Source organism: Lipophrys pholis, assembly GCF_963383615.2.
Source record: "Lipophrys pholis genome assembly, chromosome: 1".
Classification (NCBI taxonomy): domain Eukaryota; kingdom Metazoa; phylum Chordata; class Actinopteri; order Blenniiformes; family Blenniidae; genus Lipophrys; species Lipophrys pholis.
This window is the reverse complement of record NC_137635.1, coordinates 945,264-962,466: the sequence shown is the minus strand read 5'-3', so window position 1 is coordinate 962,466 and position 17,203 is coordinate 945,264. Positions and strand designations below refer to the sequence as shown.

The 17,203-nt window shown below is 43.1% G+C and overlaps 1 protein-coding gene across 3 annotated transcripts in view; it reads right to left on the bottom strand.

Annotated features, from left to right (window-relative positions):
* Nucleotides 1-2,833: 2,833 nt before the first annotated feature.
* The window catches only part of LOC308111113 (myosin phosphatase Rho interacting protein), a 45,085-nt gene continuing 30,715 nt past the window's right edge, over nt 2,834-17,203 (bottom strand). For 2 of the 3 annotated variants that reach the window (XM_080465867.1, XM_080465868.1), the window contains exons 13-23: nt 16,438-16,547; nt 13,945-14,725; nt 13,359-13,475; nt 7,993-8,140; nt 7,441-7,546; nt 7,106-7,265; nt 6,912-7,019; nt 6,739-6,825; nt 6,488-6,650; nt 6,269-6,354; nt 2,834-4,271 (exon numbers count right to left, since the gene is read on the bottom strand). In XM_080465867.1, coding sequence (XP_080321993.1) covers nt 4,200-4,271; nt 6,269-6,354; nt 6,488-6,650; nt 6,739-6,825; nt 6,912-7,019; nt 7,106-7,265; nt 7,441-7,546; nt 7,993-8,140; nt 13,359-13,475; nt 13,945-14,725; nt 16,438-16,547 — 1,938 coding nt within the window. In that variant the 3' untranslated portion in view covers nt 2,834-4,199. Of the gene's footprint in view, nt 4,272-5,963; nt 6,050-6,268; nt 6,355-6,487; nt 6,651-6,738; nt 6,826-6,911; nt 7,020-7,105; nt 7,266-7,440; nt 7,547-7,992; nt 8,141-13,358; nt 13,476-13,944; nt 14,726-16,437; nt 16,548-17,203 lie in introns of all 3 variants that reach the window. The other variant, XR_013935431.1, reaches the window with a different exon arrangement.

Genomic DNA, 17,203 nt, shown 5'->3' with positions numbered 1-17,203 from the left:
AAAATAAAAATAGAAATAAAAAACTATACGCATTGTATTCCTTTGAGTAAATGGAAGAAAATGAAAGTGTTTAATTTATGTTCACGAAAACTAAAAACTGAGGAAATGATAATAAAAAGATAAAACTAAATTCATGAGCCAGGAGATCTCGAGGCTGACTTCTCACAGTATTCATCATTTATAGAAATGTACAGAAACAGACAAGCAGATTCAAGGTGGCAGTATTTCTTGATTTTAAAACTGTGCGGCCGTGCTAAAGGTGAAGTAGCTCCTAAAGCTAAACGGCCGGCGGCGAGGTTCCCGGAGCTCCGCTGCAGAATCCGGCAGGACCTCCTGAATAAAGGTCAGAGCTCCACTCAGACTGATCACAGGCCTACCTGTCTGCCCCGAGGAGGGGCGAGCGTCAGGCCTGCCCCGGCGTCCTCTGCCCCCTTCGCCACCATCACACTCCAAACACAGCGGCAAAGGTCAGGCGCCGAGACCGGGAGAGCCGTCACTGGACCTTCGGCCCGAATAGGTCAAAATGACTGTCTGGTCTTTGGAACGGGAGTTTACAGCCTCCAACCTGCAAAATTCAGAATATAGGAGTTCGTCTCTGCAAGAATTACAAAAGCGACGTTAAGTTAGGTGTGAATTTCAAAGATATATTAAGAAAATGTAAATACCTGTATGTTGTATTGAAATAAACAGTAATCATTACACTTTAAAATCTACAATTTGAACGTTTGTGTAACAAGTTTTGGATCAATTCATGATTCAGAAAGTTTTGTAATATTGACTGTTTTATTGGCAAAGAGCCTCTTTTTGTTTTGCTGAATCTGAACATGTGCACACATCTGAAGAACTGAAGTGAGAGCGCCCTCCTGTGGACAGTTTCTCTAATTGGGATGATATTCGCAGACATCAGTGGCGATCATTTCTCCTCTGCCTTCAAACCTCGACTACAAAAGGTCTGTTCTCACATCCCGATTGTTCATTGTGAATTAAACATGAGTTTATAAGATCTGCAAATCGCTGCATCAATTTAATTGGAATTATGGTTAAACAAGATGCTGATTTAATTCTGTTAACGTCAAATCACAGTAGGCCTCTAAACAATATGGTTATATTATACATAAAGGTTGAGCATTTTCTGTTAAAACAATAAACTTATTACACAGAAATACATGGTTGGATATGATGTATGTGTACTCTATATACTATACTATACAGCTGTAAGTTATGATATACAGATAACGTGATATGAATCCTACTTTATTAACCCTTTATCAGGGCGTGAACACATTTGGTGTTTTCCATCCTTCCTCCTTTTCTTCTAATTCTGCTTCAAGTCCACAGAAATATGTTATATCTATGGCAAATAATGTATTTTATGATGGGGCCGTGATAATCAATAGTATATAGGCATATTAGGATATTAGTTTTATTTATCGAATTTTGGATGTAAACTTGGTTAAAGTTCAGCTATAAATTGCACATAATGGGGTTTATCTCCACGTTACATAGCTTTTAATCACACTGGCATTTTAACAAAGTATTTTTAAACGTGTCATATAAAGAGTAAAACTGCATGCTGAAAAAGAAACCATGACAGCAATGCAGCAATGTGTCAGTCATTTATTTTAGGTGTAAAAAGCCTCGAAAACATCAAGAGTTGTTCATTATTGAAGGACGTTTAGCTTTTCTTTAGCATGCAGCTAAAGGTTCAATAAACCTTGAAAGTATTACATCTAAAGTTAAGTGATTGTATATATTAGCAGATGAAACTTCATCACACAGAAGACAATTCGAGTGAGAGAATATTTACCTGTACAGCCTCCAGGGAACGTCTCCTCAAACTGAATCCAAGAAAACTCAAATGATAAATGTCCTCAAGAGGTGGATCATTGGAACGTGTATGTAAGTCTTTAAGAGTTTGGAAAAGCCACTTTTTCAAATGCAGGTTTATCTTTATTGTTTAAAAACACATTCATGAGAGTCTAACTGGGAACTTCCTAATGGGAAAGTCGGAAAAAACCCAACTCAATCCCGACAGTTTGTTACTTTAGTCTACTTAGTTAGCTGCTCTCATTTCCAGGTAACTTTACAAGTTCCCAGCTGCATGAACGCATGAGATATATATATATATATATATATATATATATATATATATATATATATAAACCTTATTATATACACAGGAATATCCTCCAGACTTGTACTTCCGAGTTTGAACACTAGATGGCTTGACGTCTCTCTAAAAATAAAAATAAAAAGCAGCCCAACTTCATTTTGTATTAAAAAATCAGGCCAATAAAATGGAAACGTTACTGCTGAGAAGAAGCAGAAAAAAGCATAAACAAAGTATAAATAAATAACGAGTGTGTTCAGAATATTTAAGACAAATTGAGTGAGAAACTTCACCTCCAGAGGGTGGTCCTTCCATTCCTTCATCAACTTGATCTATTATGACATTTGATCATTTTCGTGCTTCTTTTTTACAATTTTTATTTCTGCACCCAAATATTTTATCTAGATTTTGCACTTCAGGTTTAAAATCTCTAATTTGGTTGTTATATTTCTGTATTACTCTTTCCCAAAGCCATTATAGAGTTTTCCTGTGTGTACACATCTTGTATTTTTAGGCTTTTTTGGTGTTTTTGACACGTACTATATGAAAAAAGTTGCACTGAAGTTGCTAAATAATTAAGTATAAAATGTAAACGTCATTCTACCTCCATCAGTTTCTCTGTGAATATTCTCACTTTGTACCGTTCCTTCGGTCCGTGTGGTCACGTTCCCTTCACCCCACGACTCCCCGGGGAAAAACAAACGTTTGGAAGAAACGAACCTTGAAACTTTTCCAAACACTTCATTTATTTGATGGTATACATTCAAAATGAAAATAAAAAATATTCATATATATTTCATATAGAGCTAGTGAGCAAGGTACAAGTTTAAAACAAAAACACAGAAGTCTTCCGTGTGGCATATATATATGTACAAGGCGTGGATTGAATACTATACAGTGTGTATCCATAGCTGCACAGGTTTCATGGGTGTTAATACTCTTCACTCAGCTGAGGCACGACTAGATTTCAGTGAGAGGTCAGGGATGCGCCAAGTGCTTCAAGACTGTTGCTTACAGTAAAACAATTCAATCTCAACATCTAAACAGTAGGACTCGCAAAGCAAAGCTTAATAGTGTTAAGAGGTTCACACTAAAGCGCAAAGTAGAGAGAAAATAAAACGAGTTATCGTTCCTCAATTCAAATGATACTGTACAGTCATGCAGGTTCGGATGAGTTTCAGCTTTACGAGATGATTTTACCACGCCAGAGTCAAAACTGAACAAATACAAAGGTTTGATAAAAAATAAAATAAAAATAAATCCAGTATCACAGAGTCACTGTTGTTCACCGAATAAGACGAGAGTCCGGATGTTTGGTTGCGCTGCAGTAATTGAGTCACTCCACCAATTAGAGACAAAAAGAAAAGAAACAAGCTTCCTCAAGTAGTCAAGTGACAAGTGCAATCTCACTCTCCCACCCCCGCTTCACACAAACACTCCATTACTAAAACAAACTAAACAAACCAAAACTCTCATTCACAAAGAAGAATCCCGCTGCTTTCCACCATCGATCCAACCAGAGTTCAGTACAGCAGACGCCCCAACGATCAATAGCCAATCATATCTATATGTATCCAGTAGTTATGTACAACACAACTGGTGCAACATCAAAACACATTTAAAAAAATTCTGAGATATAGACACTGTAGTAATAAAATACAGCAGGTACTTATTTCATATTGGGAAGTATATATTATTTATACTGTCTATTGCTGTCGTGTTTTGGCATTTTGGAGCGTCAAGTTAAACGCCGTCACGTCTCCCTCACACAGCTTATTTGACACATTATCTCCAACATGGCCTGATTATACGTCTATGTCACTTTTTAATAAACCACACACACCACTGATTCTGTAAAACTAGGGGTTTTATGCACTTAATTAAAAAAAAAAAAAAAAAACCCAACAACAATAATAATAATCAAAAATATGACAACTTATCAGAAGCATGGAAGCAGTAGGTCCAAATCTAGATGAGATATTTAATATATACTTGTTGCTGTAAGAGTCTCCAGCCGGTGCTGCTCGAGGCGAAGTGACCGCGGGAACAAAGGCCGGGCGAGAGGAAACAAACCTCCGCAGACTTCCAGTCAAATCTTCCTGGAATCTTTTGCCTCAAAAAGCTTCATGCGCTCCTGCACGGTGAGCCCCTCCTTCAGACTCTGGAGGTAAAAACAAAGGGAGGAATTCTTTATTAAAGGTAGAGAGAAGGACAACAGAGGAGGTTTGTTTCTGGTTTTGGTTTAAACGCTTAAAGACCCCATGAAAAGAAAGAAAGAACAAAAAAATCATTATTTAAGTATTAACTTATGTCTTTTGTTAAAATTGTGTCTAAGTTTTTTCTCAGTTCTGCATTTAATCCACGTTTAATACTTTTCTAATCCCAGTGAGAAACGACTGCCTTCTGTTTCATGAGGTCTTTACAGAAACAAAATAATAATCCAGGAACATAAACTATGTACAAACATGAGGTAATTGGTGTTTAGTAGATTATTTCTCTGGTCAGTTTCTGCTCTTTTAAATTAATCTTATACCATCTCCCTTTTGATCATTTGTGGGATGAGCAGCAGAGCAGAGCATGCAGGTTACACTTCCTCTGCTCGGACTTCAGAATAAAAGTGGCCGTTGGCCGACTGAGCGCTGCTGCTCATCCCACAAATGCTTGTTTGTTACAAACGCAGCACAATTTGAAAAAGAACAACTGAGGATGTCCGGCGGGATAAGAATTAATGCAAAGAAGCACAAATAAGCCATCAAACATAAATCCTCCTCAGTACTGGTGCTTCGTTTGTGTCTGTGTGACAAACAAGTGCTAATTAGTGAGAACGACACACAAACACCACAACAGACAGAGTAAACACACACAAACACCACCACAGTGTAAACACACACACACACACCACCACAGACAGAGTAAACACACACACACACCACCACAGACAGTGTAAACACACACACACACACCACCACAGACAGTGTAAACACACACAAACACCACCAGACAGTGTAAACACACACAAACACCACCAGACAGTGTAAACACACACAAACACAAACACCACCAGACAGTGTAAACACACACAAACACAAACACCACCAGACAGTGTAAACACACACAAACACAAACACCACCACAGACAGTGTAAACAAACACAAACACAAACACCACAATAGACAGTGTAAACAAACACAAACACAAACACCACCACAGACAGTGTAAACAAACACACACACCACCACAGACAGTGTAAACACAAACAAACACCACCACAGACAGTGTAAACAAACACAAACACAAACACCACAATAGACAGTGTAAACACACAAACACCACAATAGACAGTGTAAACAAACACAAACACAAACACCACAATAGACAGTGTAAACAAACACAAACACAAACACCACAATAGACAGTGTAAACACACAAACACCACAGACAGTGTAAACAAACACAAACACCACCACAGACAGTGTAAACAAACACACACACCACCACAGACAGTGTAAACACAAACAAACACCACCACAGACAGTGTAAACACACACAAATGGCACAAAGAAAAACGATGCAGGTACGAGTGACGAGAAAAGACAGTTGAGTTTCCTTTTTCAAAGATCTGATCATTTTCTAATTCAGTGATGAGGAGACTCAATTCTTTTCTTTTTATCAGCTGCTGCATTCAGAGATGCAGGCTGGTGACACTGAACCCAGAGCAGACGCTGCATTCGGCTTCTGGTTGTGACCCGAGGGGAGAAACAGGGAGTGTGTTCAGGGGGTGAGGCGAGGGAAGGAGGGAGGTCATGCGAGGGTGAGTACGACATGCTTGTGGTCTACGCCATGCTATACCTACAGCACATCTCGGGGCGGGGGTTGGGGAGGGGGAGTCACCCCACAATGGGAGTGTCAGCTATCCAAAGAAACCTGTTCAGTCACAGACTGATGGACAGAACACACACGTCAAACTCCGATTATGAAAACAACATCTTGTCCCACTTTAAAAGATGTTTTTTTGTTTTTTATGATGTGTGGCGGCACAGTGGCACAATAAACAGAGAAAACGACGAACGACGAACTGAAATGTTGAGTTCTAGAATGTATTGGGGTTTCTGAATGTCAGAAAAATAATAGATTTAAGAGAGGAAGTGTGACGCTCACCTTTGACCTTACACCTCTTGCAGGCTTGGAGGCTGCTGATTGTTCCTTTTTCATGAAATCTGGATTACTTTTGGATTTCATGATGTCTATAAAACACGAGGGAGGGACGTTATGATTTGACATAACAAACGGAGGCTTCCAGTCACATGATAAAACTGAAACTGGACACAATAAAATGAGTCAGATAACGAACGACTAAAAAACCATCTTTTTCTTTACCGTATCCAGACGTAACGGTTCCATCCACTGTTTTCTCGCCTAAAGCTTCCGTGGCCATGAGCAGCTTCTCCTTCAGTTTGCTGATGTCGCAGTCAGCCTTCGCTTTCACAATGCTGAGTTCAGTATAGATGTCCTTATATTTGTCTGTGGTGTACTTCTTGTCCTAGTGGGCCACAAAACACAGCCTTTGAGTTTTTGTTTACAAGTCGACATGATGAAACCGACGCGGCGCTTCAATACTGTGGCTTTACCCTCAGAGCAGACTGCAGCTCATCTTTCAATGAGTGTATTTCCTGTTTGAGATACTGGATCTCCGACTCTTTGATTCGTAGCAACACCTACAACCAAGAGAGAGAGAGAGAGAGAGAGAAACTGATATCCCGGTCCCGTGACGTATCCCAGTGTGTTGCAGGTTAAAACGCACCTCGAGCTCATACACGTCTTTGCCTTGAGTGACCGGGGACAGAGCGGTTTCACCACTGAAGCAGGAGCGCATCCGAGTGATCTCGGCCGTCAGCCGGTTGTTCAGTTCCTGTCGGAAACAAAGGAAGTTCTCCTTCAAGCAGTGGAGAGAAATGGATCTGTACATTTGCAATAAGCAGGTATCTGGTGTGGGACCTGGTTGTGGGCGTTGAGCTCCTGGTTCTCTCTCTGACACTGCCTGAGGGCCTGCCTCTCGGCCTCCAGCGCCTGAGCCAGGTGAGCGTTCTCCAGACACTTCTGAGAGTACTGCTCCGACAACACCTCCAGCTCTCTCTGGATGGACTGGAGCTCCTCCCTGGACGGTCACATTATCACAATATTAGTCTGGATTCCTGTCAGATCTTACTAACTTCCATTTAGTTTTCCCAGAGTCGACACGAGCACATCTTATGGACGGAAAAAGACCAAAAGCTACTCTGATCCAATCCACAACCCAAACACTTTAAATAGATTAGAGAGATAAAACATACTCGTATTGTAGGCGAAGCTCATCGATGTCAGAGTTCAGCCCACTCAGTTGGGAGCGCTGCGTCTTCTCCAGTTCCTCTTTGTGTGCATTCTTCATAGCTTCAATAGCTGCAGGAAAGTCACATCACATACAGAATTGTAGATTACTCTGTGCAATTCTGGATTTTCAGTAGAGAAATGTGAAGGTGGTGGGGACAGTGGCGGGGGACAGTGGCGGGGGACAGTGGTGGGGGACAGTGGAGGGGGACAGTGGTGGGGGACAGTGGTGGGTCAGTGGCGGGGGACAGTAGCGGGGGACAGTGGAGGGGGACAGTAGCGGGGGACAGTGGAGGGGGACAGTGGAGGGGGACAGCAGCGGGGGACAGTGGCGGGGGACAGTGGTGGGTCAGTGGCGGGGGACAGTAGCGGGGGACAGTGGAGGGGGACAGTGGCGGGGGACAGTAGCGGGGGACAGTAGCGGGGGACAGTGGAGGGGGACAGTAGCGGGGGACAGTAGCGGGGGACAGTGGCGGGGGACAGTGGCGGGGGACAGTGGCGGGGGACAGTGGGTTCACCAGCGATTGTGGCAGCCGTCTCCTCAGCCAGTAGTCTCTCTCGCTCTTCCATCAGCTTGGATATCTCCCTCTGATGCTGCCTCTGGAGGTCTTCGATCACCTTCTGGTGCGTTTCCTCCATTGCAGCAAAGCCACGTTCACATGTGGCCTACAGTAAGAAAGAATCAACACTATAGTACACCATCATTTATCTGGATACGTCTACTAGTGACTAAAGATTCAGTATCTATTAGTAGTTCACTCACATGCATGCAAATTCAGTGACAGAAGCCATGCAAGTATCTTGTAATCTAAAGCCCAGCTATGTTAGTAACAGAGTCAGTTTAAGTAGTGGAACTCTACACATTTTAACTGATAGACTCTTACTCTGATCAACAACTACATTCTGAAACTGAAGATGGGAAATGGTATGTTCACTGATGCCCAACTGAAGAGGAAACTGCTGCAGAGATTTAAATCACAGCAGATTTTGCTCGATAACAAGAATATAAACCAACTATCAAGGAGCGATTGAATCTCTCAATGCATTGAAACCCGCTGATCAAAGAATTTCTGCAATCCCCAATTTGAAAATACGAGATCGGGAGCACAGTGGCAGACCGACCGACGAATGACGTCATCTTCATGGTGAAAAATAAAATGTGTACTTAGCATCAATACCAGAAGTTACGCGTTATGTGAGGCAACAATACAAAGACATTTCTGGACTTCCTTCACAGCTCTGCTATAGTTAGCACTGAAAACTTTAGGTTTCTCAATGTCAACACAAATGTCAGTCACACCATTTCCCAATCCACATGATCAGTAATACGTGTAGGAACCAGAAACAAAGAGATTTTTATCTACGTGGTTATTCAACTCTAACTCCTTCCAATCAAGGTTTTAATAAAGGGAAATGAAAGAGCAAAAACCTTCAGACTTTCAAAGTCTCTCTGGTATTTCTCTCTCAGGCTGGCCACATCCCCTTCAAGATGCTTGTTCTCCAGTTCGTCTCGCATGTTATTCATCTGAGTCTCCAGCTCCTGAATCCGGTCCTTCAGAACCACCATGGAGTCCACCTCCGGCGTGGTCGGCGTCTCAACCCCCTTCCCCTGCTCCTCCTCTTCCATTGGTGTGGGAGGCGAGTGTGGACTCTCAGGGCTCTCTTTGTCCGCCCGGTGATCGATGACACTCTGAATATTTTCCACATAGCGAGAATGTAATTTTTCAATCTCCTCTTTGTGCAGATGCTGCAGCTCGCAGATCCTCTGCTCAAACTGCTCCTGCAGTTTCCTGACGTGACTCTCGTGCTGCTCCTCCATGGTGTCCATGTCCACCAGCAACACTTCTACCTTCAGCTGACTGTCGGCCGCCGTTTCCACCAGCGCCATCTCTGTTGAGGCGCGGCCTTCTGCCTGGCTGAGCTCTTTTTCCAGCCTCTGCTTCAGATCTTTGGTCTCCTTCTGGAATTGTTTTTCCAGGAGAGCCTTTTGTTCCTGCTGCTGGGTGAGCTGGTTCACACGCTTGCTGATCTCGCTCTTGAGCGTTTGATTCTCCTTCTGGAGATTGGCGACTGTTTGAGTGAAGCTCAGGCGTTCCTCTTGTAAAGACGCTTCGTATTTTCCTCGGATTGCCGTGACGTTGCGGGCGTGCTGCTGCACTAGAGCGTCCATGTCCTGACTGGTCTGTTTGCACCAGCCCAGGTCTTGTTCATGCATGGCCCGCAGCCTGCACGCCACATACGCCACCTGGGCCTGGATTAGAGCTTCACGCATACAAAGAGAGGTACCCGTGAAGCTCTGGGCGGTTTGGTTCCCTAAAAGAGCATGGATCATTTTCACCAGTCCAGGAGGGTTTCCACCACTTTCTATCTCTTGAGCGTACTTGTGAAGGATCGCCGCTTGTCTCTGAAGCTCATTAGCCAGGTGATCATGAGCATTTTTCAACGATTCGACCGAGTCCACACCACAAGAGGGCATTTCGCCAGCCAAGTGTCGGTCTACAATTTCCTCTGCCAAGTCTTTAGCTTCCTCTGTTTCAATCTGCTCCATGTACGGAGCAAGTTCAGGGGGACGAATGTCAGCCAGCTTTTGTTTGCTGAAGCCAAAGTTATTTTTCACCTCTTTGATTACACTTTTCAATTCGGGCCTTTTGGAAGCATCAATAATTGTTTTCAAAGCCTTTTCCCTTTGATACAGGTTATTATGGGCTTCGCTCAACTCCCTTTTAAGTACTTTGAATTTTTCTTCATAGCAAAGTTTGAGGTTTTGAATCGAATAGGCTAATTCTGCTTTAATAACTGTGTTAAAGACAACTGTTGCGTCAATATCTACATCAGCCGATTGGCTGCTCTCTTTGGATTTTGCCACAGCTGTTTCAGCTTTCTCCAGTTCTTTCCAAAATGCACTCTCCAACATCAACTTCCTGGTCAACACGTCAGCATAAACTATAGCTAAGCAATCTTTGTCACTCCTTTTAACCTGCTCTATTTCTTCCCATACCTCGGCAAGAGTTTGCAAGAGGTCAGACTTTGAAGTCTGAATTAACAAAGACATCTTATTCAAAACGACTGCCTCAAAAGACAAAGTTTTTGCAAAGAGATGCAAAGCCTCTTGGTCTATAGATTCAGGGGTTTGCTGCAGATGGACAGCAGACGACTGCTCTTCCGTCTTCTGTCCTTGACGGATGTACAGAGATGCATTGAACAAATCACTCTCTATCTCTGACAAGGAGTGCAGCTGAGAATCAGTGGTGTCATGAGAGCCACTGAGAATAGCTTTGACTTTCTCCCGACTGTTTTCCACACACACCAGAGCGTTGCTGTAATGCTTGATGGCAGCACTATTATCTATCACACTTTCCCCACTAATTTCTTTGTCTGGAAAAGACTTTCTCTCCATCATCCTTAGCTCCACCTGGGCCATTTCTTCTGCCTGTGTTGATTGCTGAACTTCTAGATTCTGTGTGAGGCATTTCAGCTTGTCCTCGGTGGCGAGCAGTTTAGTTTCTAGGGCATGTATGATGGAGATGAACTTCTCTGGGTCACTAGTATGTTGGAATACAATATCAGAGCGGACATCTTCTGTTACTTGGACATCCTCACTTAGATCCTGGTTTACTATTTGTCCTACATCTGCAAAGGCACTGCCTACACGGCTGGTGTCCACGCTTTCAAAACTCATGTACTTTTGGCACTGGATACTGGAAAAACGTATTTTTGGTCTCTTAGCTTGAGATTCTTTATCATCTGGGAAATCCTCTGCTGTGGATTTATCAACAAAAGAAAGTGCAGAATGTGTTGACATGGAGGAGGACAGCTTCGCTCGTCCCTTCTTGTTCTGCTCTGGAAGGTGTTGCCTTTCCATTCGTAGATCAGCATAGCCGAGCTTCAGGGCATCGAGGTGCTGCTCCAACTCTGCAATGCGGTCTTCTGCGACCACCAGCTTCGCTTGCAGATCCATTTCAGCAGAACATGGCTCAACCTTATCCAGGAGGCTTTGACTCATTTGACAAAGAAGTTCTTCCTTAGCCTGCAACTTCTGTTCAGTTTCCTCTAAGCTGTTGCCGAGTGCAGTCATTTTTACAAGGGCCTCTTTCAGGTCTTCTTCCTTGCGTTCCATCAGCCTCTCATACATTTCTTTAGTTTGCCGGATCTCCTCTTCTTTCTCTCTAAGGAACTGGCTCATTTTCTGAAACTCCTGCGTCGCCCTTTCATACGAGTGCTCCAGAGTGTAGTAATCAGATTCTTCTGTTTCCAGGCGATTGCGGAGCTTATTCACCTCGCGATCTGCTTCAGCAATCTGATTGAGAAGCTCCTGACAGCGGCAGGTCAGATGACTTTTCTCTTCCTCAAGCCTACGCACGCTCTCCCTCAACGAATCAATCACGCCAGACTTTTGGGCCAGCTCCTCTTGCAACTTCAGCATTTCCTCCCTGCTTTCTTTACCTCCCGAGGCCCGCCTCCCTCTTAACAAGGCCTCCACCTGCTGCTCGGCCTCCAACAGCTTGTCCTCCATTTCCTTCCGTGCAGCTTCAGCCTCAGCTAATCTCCTGCACAGAGTCTGCCGCTCCCTCTCATGACTTTCTTGCATGCTACTCTGCTCCTTCCTCAGGCGTTCCTCCTTCAATGCCTGGCCCTCCTCTGTGGCACTTAGTCGGGCAGTCACTTCTTGGAGTTTCTCCTGCAACCTTTGTATTTCTCTCATGTGGTCACGTTGCAGAGCCTGCTGGTGCTCCAGGTGTCTAAGGGCCTGGTTTCTCTCTAATAGGTTGGCCTCTACTTCACGGAGTCTGTCTTCACTGTCTCTCAGCTGGGCCCGCAGAGTGGCCTCACCACGGCCGTATTCCTCCTCTTGCTCTTTTGAACGGTCTTGCTCTAACTTAAGTTCATTTCGCATTCGGGCCACTGCCTGTTCGCTGGCGAGGATTTCAGCCAATGCAGATGCGAGTTTATCCTGCAGAGCCTGAATGTCACAGTCATGCCGATCTGCAGCGTCTTTAGCTTCAGTGTAGCTTCTCTTTAAGGTCCGGATCTGGTGCTGAGCAATGTCCTGTTTCCGCTTCTGAGACTCCAGTTCGCTTTGCAAATCTTGAGTCAGCCTGTGCAAGTGTTGGAACGGCACTTTTTGGGGTGAAGAGGAAGGAGGTGGTGCACTCTTGAAAAAGATTGATGAGACAGTTTTATTAATGATATCACTTTATTCTCCAACCACACATGGAGAACCACATCTCGGATATTACCAGGAAAATAAGTTTTGTCCTTTCTTGTAATCAATGCTCTTTGGACGTGTCCACCAAGCTTCCACTGTGCTTTTTCAGAGGTCACTTGGAAACCAAAACCTTAACCCAACCATCCAAAACAAAATGAAGAATTTAAATGGTGGCCATTTTTTAAAAGTATGGTAAGACTTAAAACTGCACAATGTAAAAAAAACACTGGTTAAAGCATGCAGTTCTAAACACAGAGCATACAGAAATCAAGCTGGTGAAGGGACACACACGCAAACAGCAAGAAAAAGCACAGCGCAAGGCTTTTTGATCATGTTTCTTACCTTAAGCAACAAAGATCAAATCAGTTATTTTCCCAGGAGATGTGAAACTCCGTCAAAAATTAGTAAAAACACATGCTAAGGACACCGCAATCATGCTTTTAAGTCTGAGAGAATAAGCACCCGCACCCGTTAGTAGAATGTTTAAAAGTTACAGTGGCACACTATTAAGTTCAATCCAATATCCAAACATGGCGTACATAACATTGTGTGTATGTATAATTTCTTACAAACCTTAATAATGCTGTAGGTCGAGATTTCTTTATAGAAATAGCTTAACAATATCTGTCCATAGAGTCGACTATAAAGCAGAAGCCAAAAGATGACAGTGTGTTGTACCTGTAGAACATAGCCTTCCCTGGCACTGTGTTCTCTACCGAGCGCGTCCTCCAGTTGTTCTTTCAAAAGGTTGTTCTGCTTCTGTAATCGGTCCAGTTCCTTCTGTTTCTGTCCCAACTGAGCAATATGGGGGAAATAAAAAAATTAATGTTACAAGATATTCTGATACCGCTAGACATTTGTTAAGATCGATATTTTTGATTGAGCATCGCCGCAATTTCCATAAATACCACTTTGGCGAGCTTTCTTGCAACTTGAAGTTGATCAGAAACAAAAATGGCTTGAATATTAAACATAAGACATGTTTGGGAATATGTCTGCAAACGTGGGGTCATCTTCCAGAGTCTAATATTCACATATGATGATTGGTCATGATTATAGATATTTTAGGAGGTTGACATTAACAGCTGTTTAATTTGCTGTTTTTATCGTCTTTATTTAATAAATTACACTCAAATATTTCACAAATAATGTGTACGCCATTTAAAGTTAAAAAAATCGGTGACTCAAGTCTGAAATATTTTGAACATGATGTCATTTTCAAATATCGAGAGTCTAAAGACGACCATGTGTAAAACAAACAGACCTCCTTATCCAACAGTGCAGCCAGCTCATGAGGAGGCAATCGCTCCGAGTTACTGGAGTTTGCTGAAGCGGTGGCGATGGGCACTTGCTTCTCCTCTCTTAACGGCGTTGTTTCCACCTGATGCCATCGCTGCTCTATCTCCTCCCGGACGTCTGAGGTTCTGTTGTCCTTTTTGTCGTCTTTCTCTGAACACAAAGCAGCAGGGTGGTCCACTTCCATCTTTCCTTGTTCTTGGCTGTCGGACGTGGACGACTGTACTGGTGACGTAGCATTCAGCGTTGAAATAATGGTAACAGTCACAGTATTTGGCGCGTGAGCTGCACTAGTTGTGCTTTGAGGATGGGTGCTTTTCCGAACATTTTCCTTTTCCGTTTCTTCAGCTATAGAAGGCGGGTTGGCACCTGATACAGACGAGGTTTGGAGAGAGGAGGTAGAGACCGGAGAAGACGCTAGAGAGGAGGGTGACGATGAGGGGGAGCAGTAGGAGGAAGTTGTAGAGAAGGACGAACTGAGGTCGACGGTGTCTGCTCGCTCTTTCACAGGTTTTTGCGTCTTTTCCATTTTGAACTCAGTCCAGTCGTAAGTCTTCGAGCGGCCCTCTCGCCGGCGCTCGCGGACTCGACTTTTCCGCGGCTCAGACGGCGGTACAGAGGCGTTGTTTCCAGGCGGCTGTCTGATGGAATCGGACTTTGGGGCCTCTGTACTGGGGCTCGACTCAGAGGCGGGTGAAGAACACGGCTCCAACATCACATGGCTCTTAATCGTCTCATCAGGGAGGGATCTGAATCAAGAAAAACACAGCACATCCATATTAATCATAAATAATGGTGTATAAACGAGACTCACTATACATTTCTTACAAGCGTTGACACAAGACTTTACAGGACAAAACAAGGACACAAAAACATTTCATGTTATGCAGCTTCAAGTCACTGAGCTTTTCCAGGGTTTCTGCAGGGTCCATGAATTGTACCAAGACTTTGAAAAACCTGTTTGATTCCACTCCAGGCAATTTCTCATCAATCACATTCATACTGAAGAAAGGCTATGGTGGTAAACTACATTGTCATTACAGGGTTTGACTGCAGTCTTTTGCAGCCTATAACTATGAAGGTGAATTATTTTATTATTAAATTAGAGCAAACTACGTTTGGAGAGACAGTATATATAAAATAGGCGAATGATTCAAATTGATGTGTAATGGTGTTTACTAAAAATCCTCAGTTTTACTAACGATGCCCTGCTGATTCAGTGTTCAAATATTGTAATATCACAAATGCACATTAGGAAGGAAAATACTTTCAAAGTGAATTAAAAACAACCAATAGGGGACTTATCAAAGTTTTTAGCTCGTCACACTCCACAATCAGACACAAATAATATTTCCCATCAACTATTTAGAGCTCGCCCAGACTCAAGACCAGCAGATACCCTGATTTTAAAAACATAGCAAACATTAATGGAATTAATTCAAATCCCAGCAATAACATCAAAACATTTATAAGGACACTGTGAGGCTGAAAGCAGCTTTTCAGCTCCACTCATGGTCTCAGGTAATCCCGCCCAATAGCAGAATTAGCTACTGTGTTAAAGCAGAAATCACACAATAGCTTAATGTTAAGAATGTGTTGGCAATAAACTGCTCATCATGCTGGCAGTAAAAGGGCAAGGGTGACCAGACAGACAGAAAAATCCATTTTTAACATGTTGCACGGGCACGTCAGGAAGCATAGGGAGGGCGTGGGTGGGTCGGGCAGAGAGGAAGGGACAGTGTGAAAGAATGGACAAGAGGCGTCTGTGCAGAAATACCAATGATACCACACATACTACTGTGTAAGAGACAAACTGCCAGATTAAGGTCTGTGACTCGAGTAACAGAAGTCGGTTTCTAAAAAGTATCACATGTGACAAGTGATAGGGATCTTAAAAATGATTAAAATAAAAGTGTAGGCAGCTGCAATTCCCTAAGGTGCATTTCTGTCATGTTAAAAAAGGAGAATTATATCTCAGCTCTTCGACCTGATCAGGAAAGTATTTCTCCTATCATGACTTTGTTAACCTTGAGTAAGTTACTGAATGGACAGTCAGAAAACTAGGATGATTAACAGTCGTGTGCTGCTGGGCAGATTATTCTAGGACGCTGATGTGTGGCTCCACAGTAGCATAACTTAACAGGGAGACATTACTCAATATTCACATGACATATGGGAGGACGACAAACACGCTGGGCCTGACATTGCTGAGCAATTACATCACTGTTCGAGAAGGAGGGGTATTCAACACACACACACACACAAGCACTCCAACCTGGGCTTCAGAACGGATAGTTTCAGAGAGATGTTTTTCCTGGAAGCAGGTTGAAAAATACCGGGTGAAAGGGAAGAGAAAGAGGGAAAGAAAAGGTGAGGAGGAGACGGGCATTAAGATAAACAAAGTGAGAAAAGCCATTGTTCTATCTGCCACTGGCAGGTGCTAATCCTCGCCGGGTATTACCGGGTGACGTCTGGGGCGATAGTCGGCCGCACATTCTTCATAATGGCCTGAATCCAATTGCGACGGATTCCAGAGGTCATGGCTGACAGGGTGCAGGCTCCATCTTTACACTATAAACAGACAGATCATATAAATGTCTGACAGGTCTGGAGAACGTTTAGATCCAAATAGCTTTTTGACAATGGATTATAGCGTGAAAACCAATATACAGACATGGACAGGCAACGACAATACAAGTTTTGTTCACGATTCAGACGAGAGGCTTTGGACAATCTATTCACTGCAAGCAAAGAGCAACCATCACCCAGTTCTGACCGTTTTTCTTAAATGTGTGCTGTGCCTTTTCTAATAGTCCTGAAAAAAGGTTTTACAAAAACTGTGTCGTCACAAACGTTGTTTGATGTATAAAAGGAGGTGTGTGCAGACAGCTGCTGCTGTAAATGTGTATGGGATCGATAGCAACTGCAAAAACTGAATAGGAAAAAGACTTGTGTAAGCATGCAAGCTCAAACTGGCAATTCTAAAGAATGCAGTGTAAACTAAAGCCTCCTTCACAATAAAACATTTCTATCAATCAAATACAGTAAAAGCAGGAATGGGTTAAATGCAGAGACGTAGCTTCCCCAGGCTGATTAATAAAGTAAGGTTTGTTTCTTTCCTCTGCAGAGCCTTCTAGTGGCAGTGAGGTGACATCCACAAACGCACCGTTTTCTGATTTATTTAAAGGCACAATAACGGGTCTTTAGAAGTCGAGTACTTCATTCCA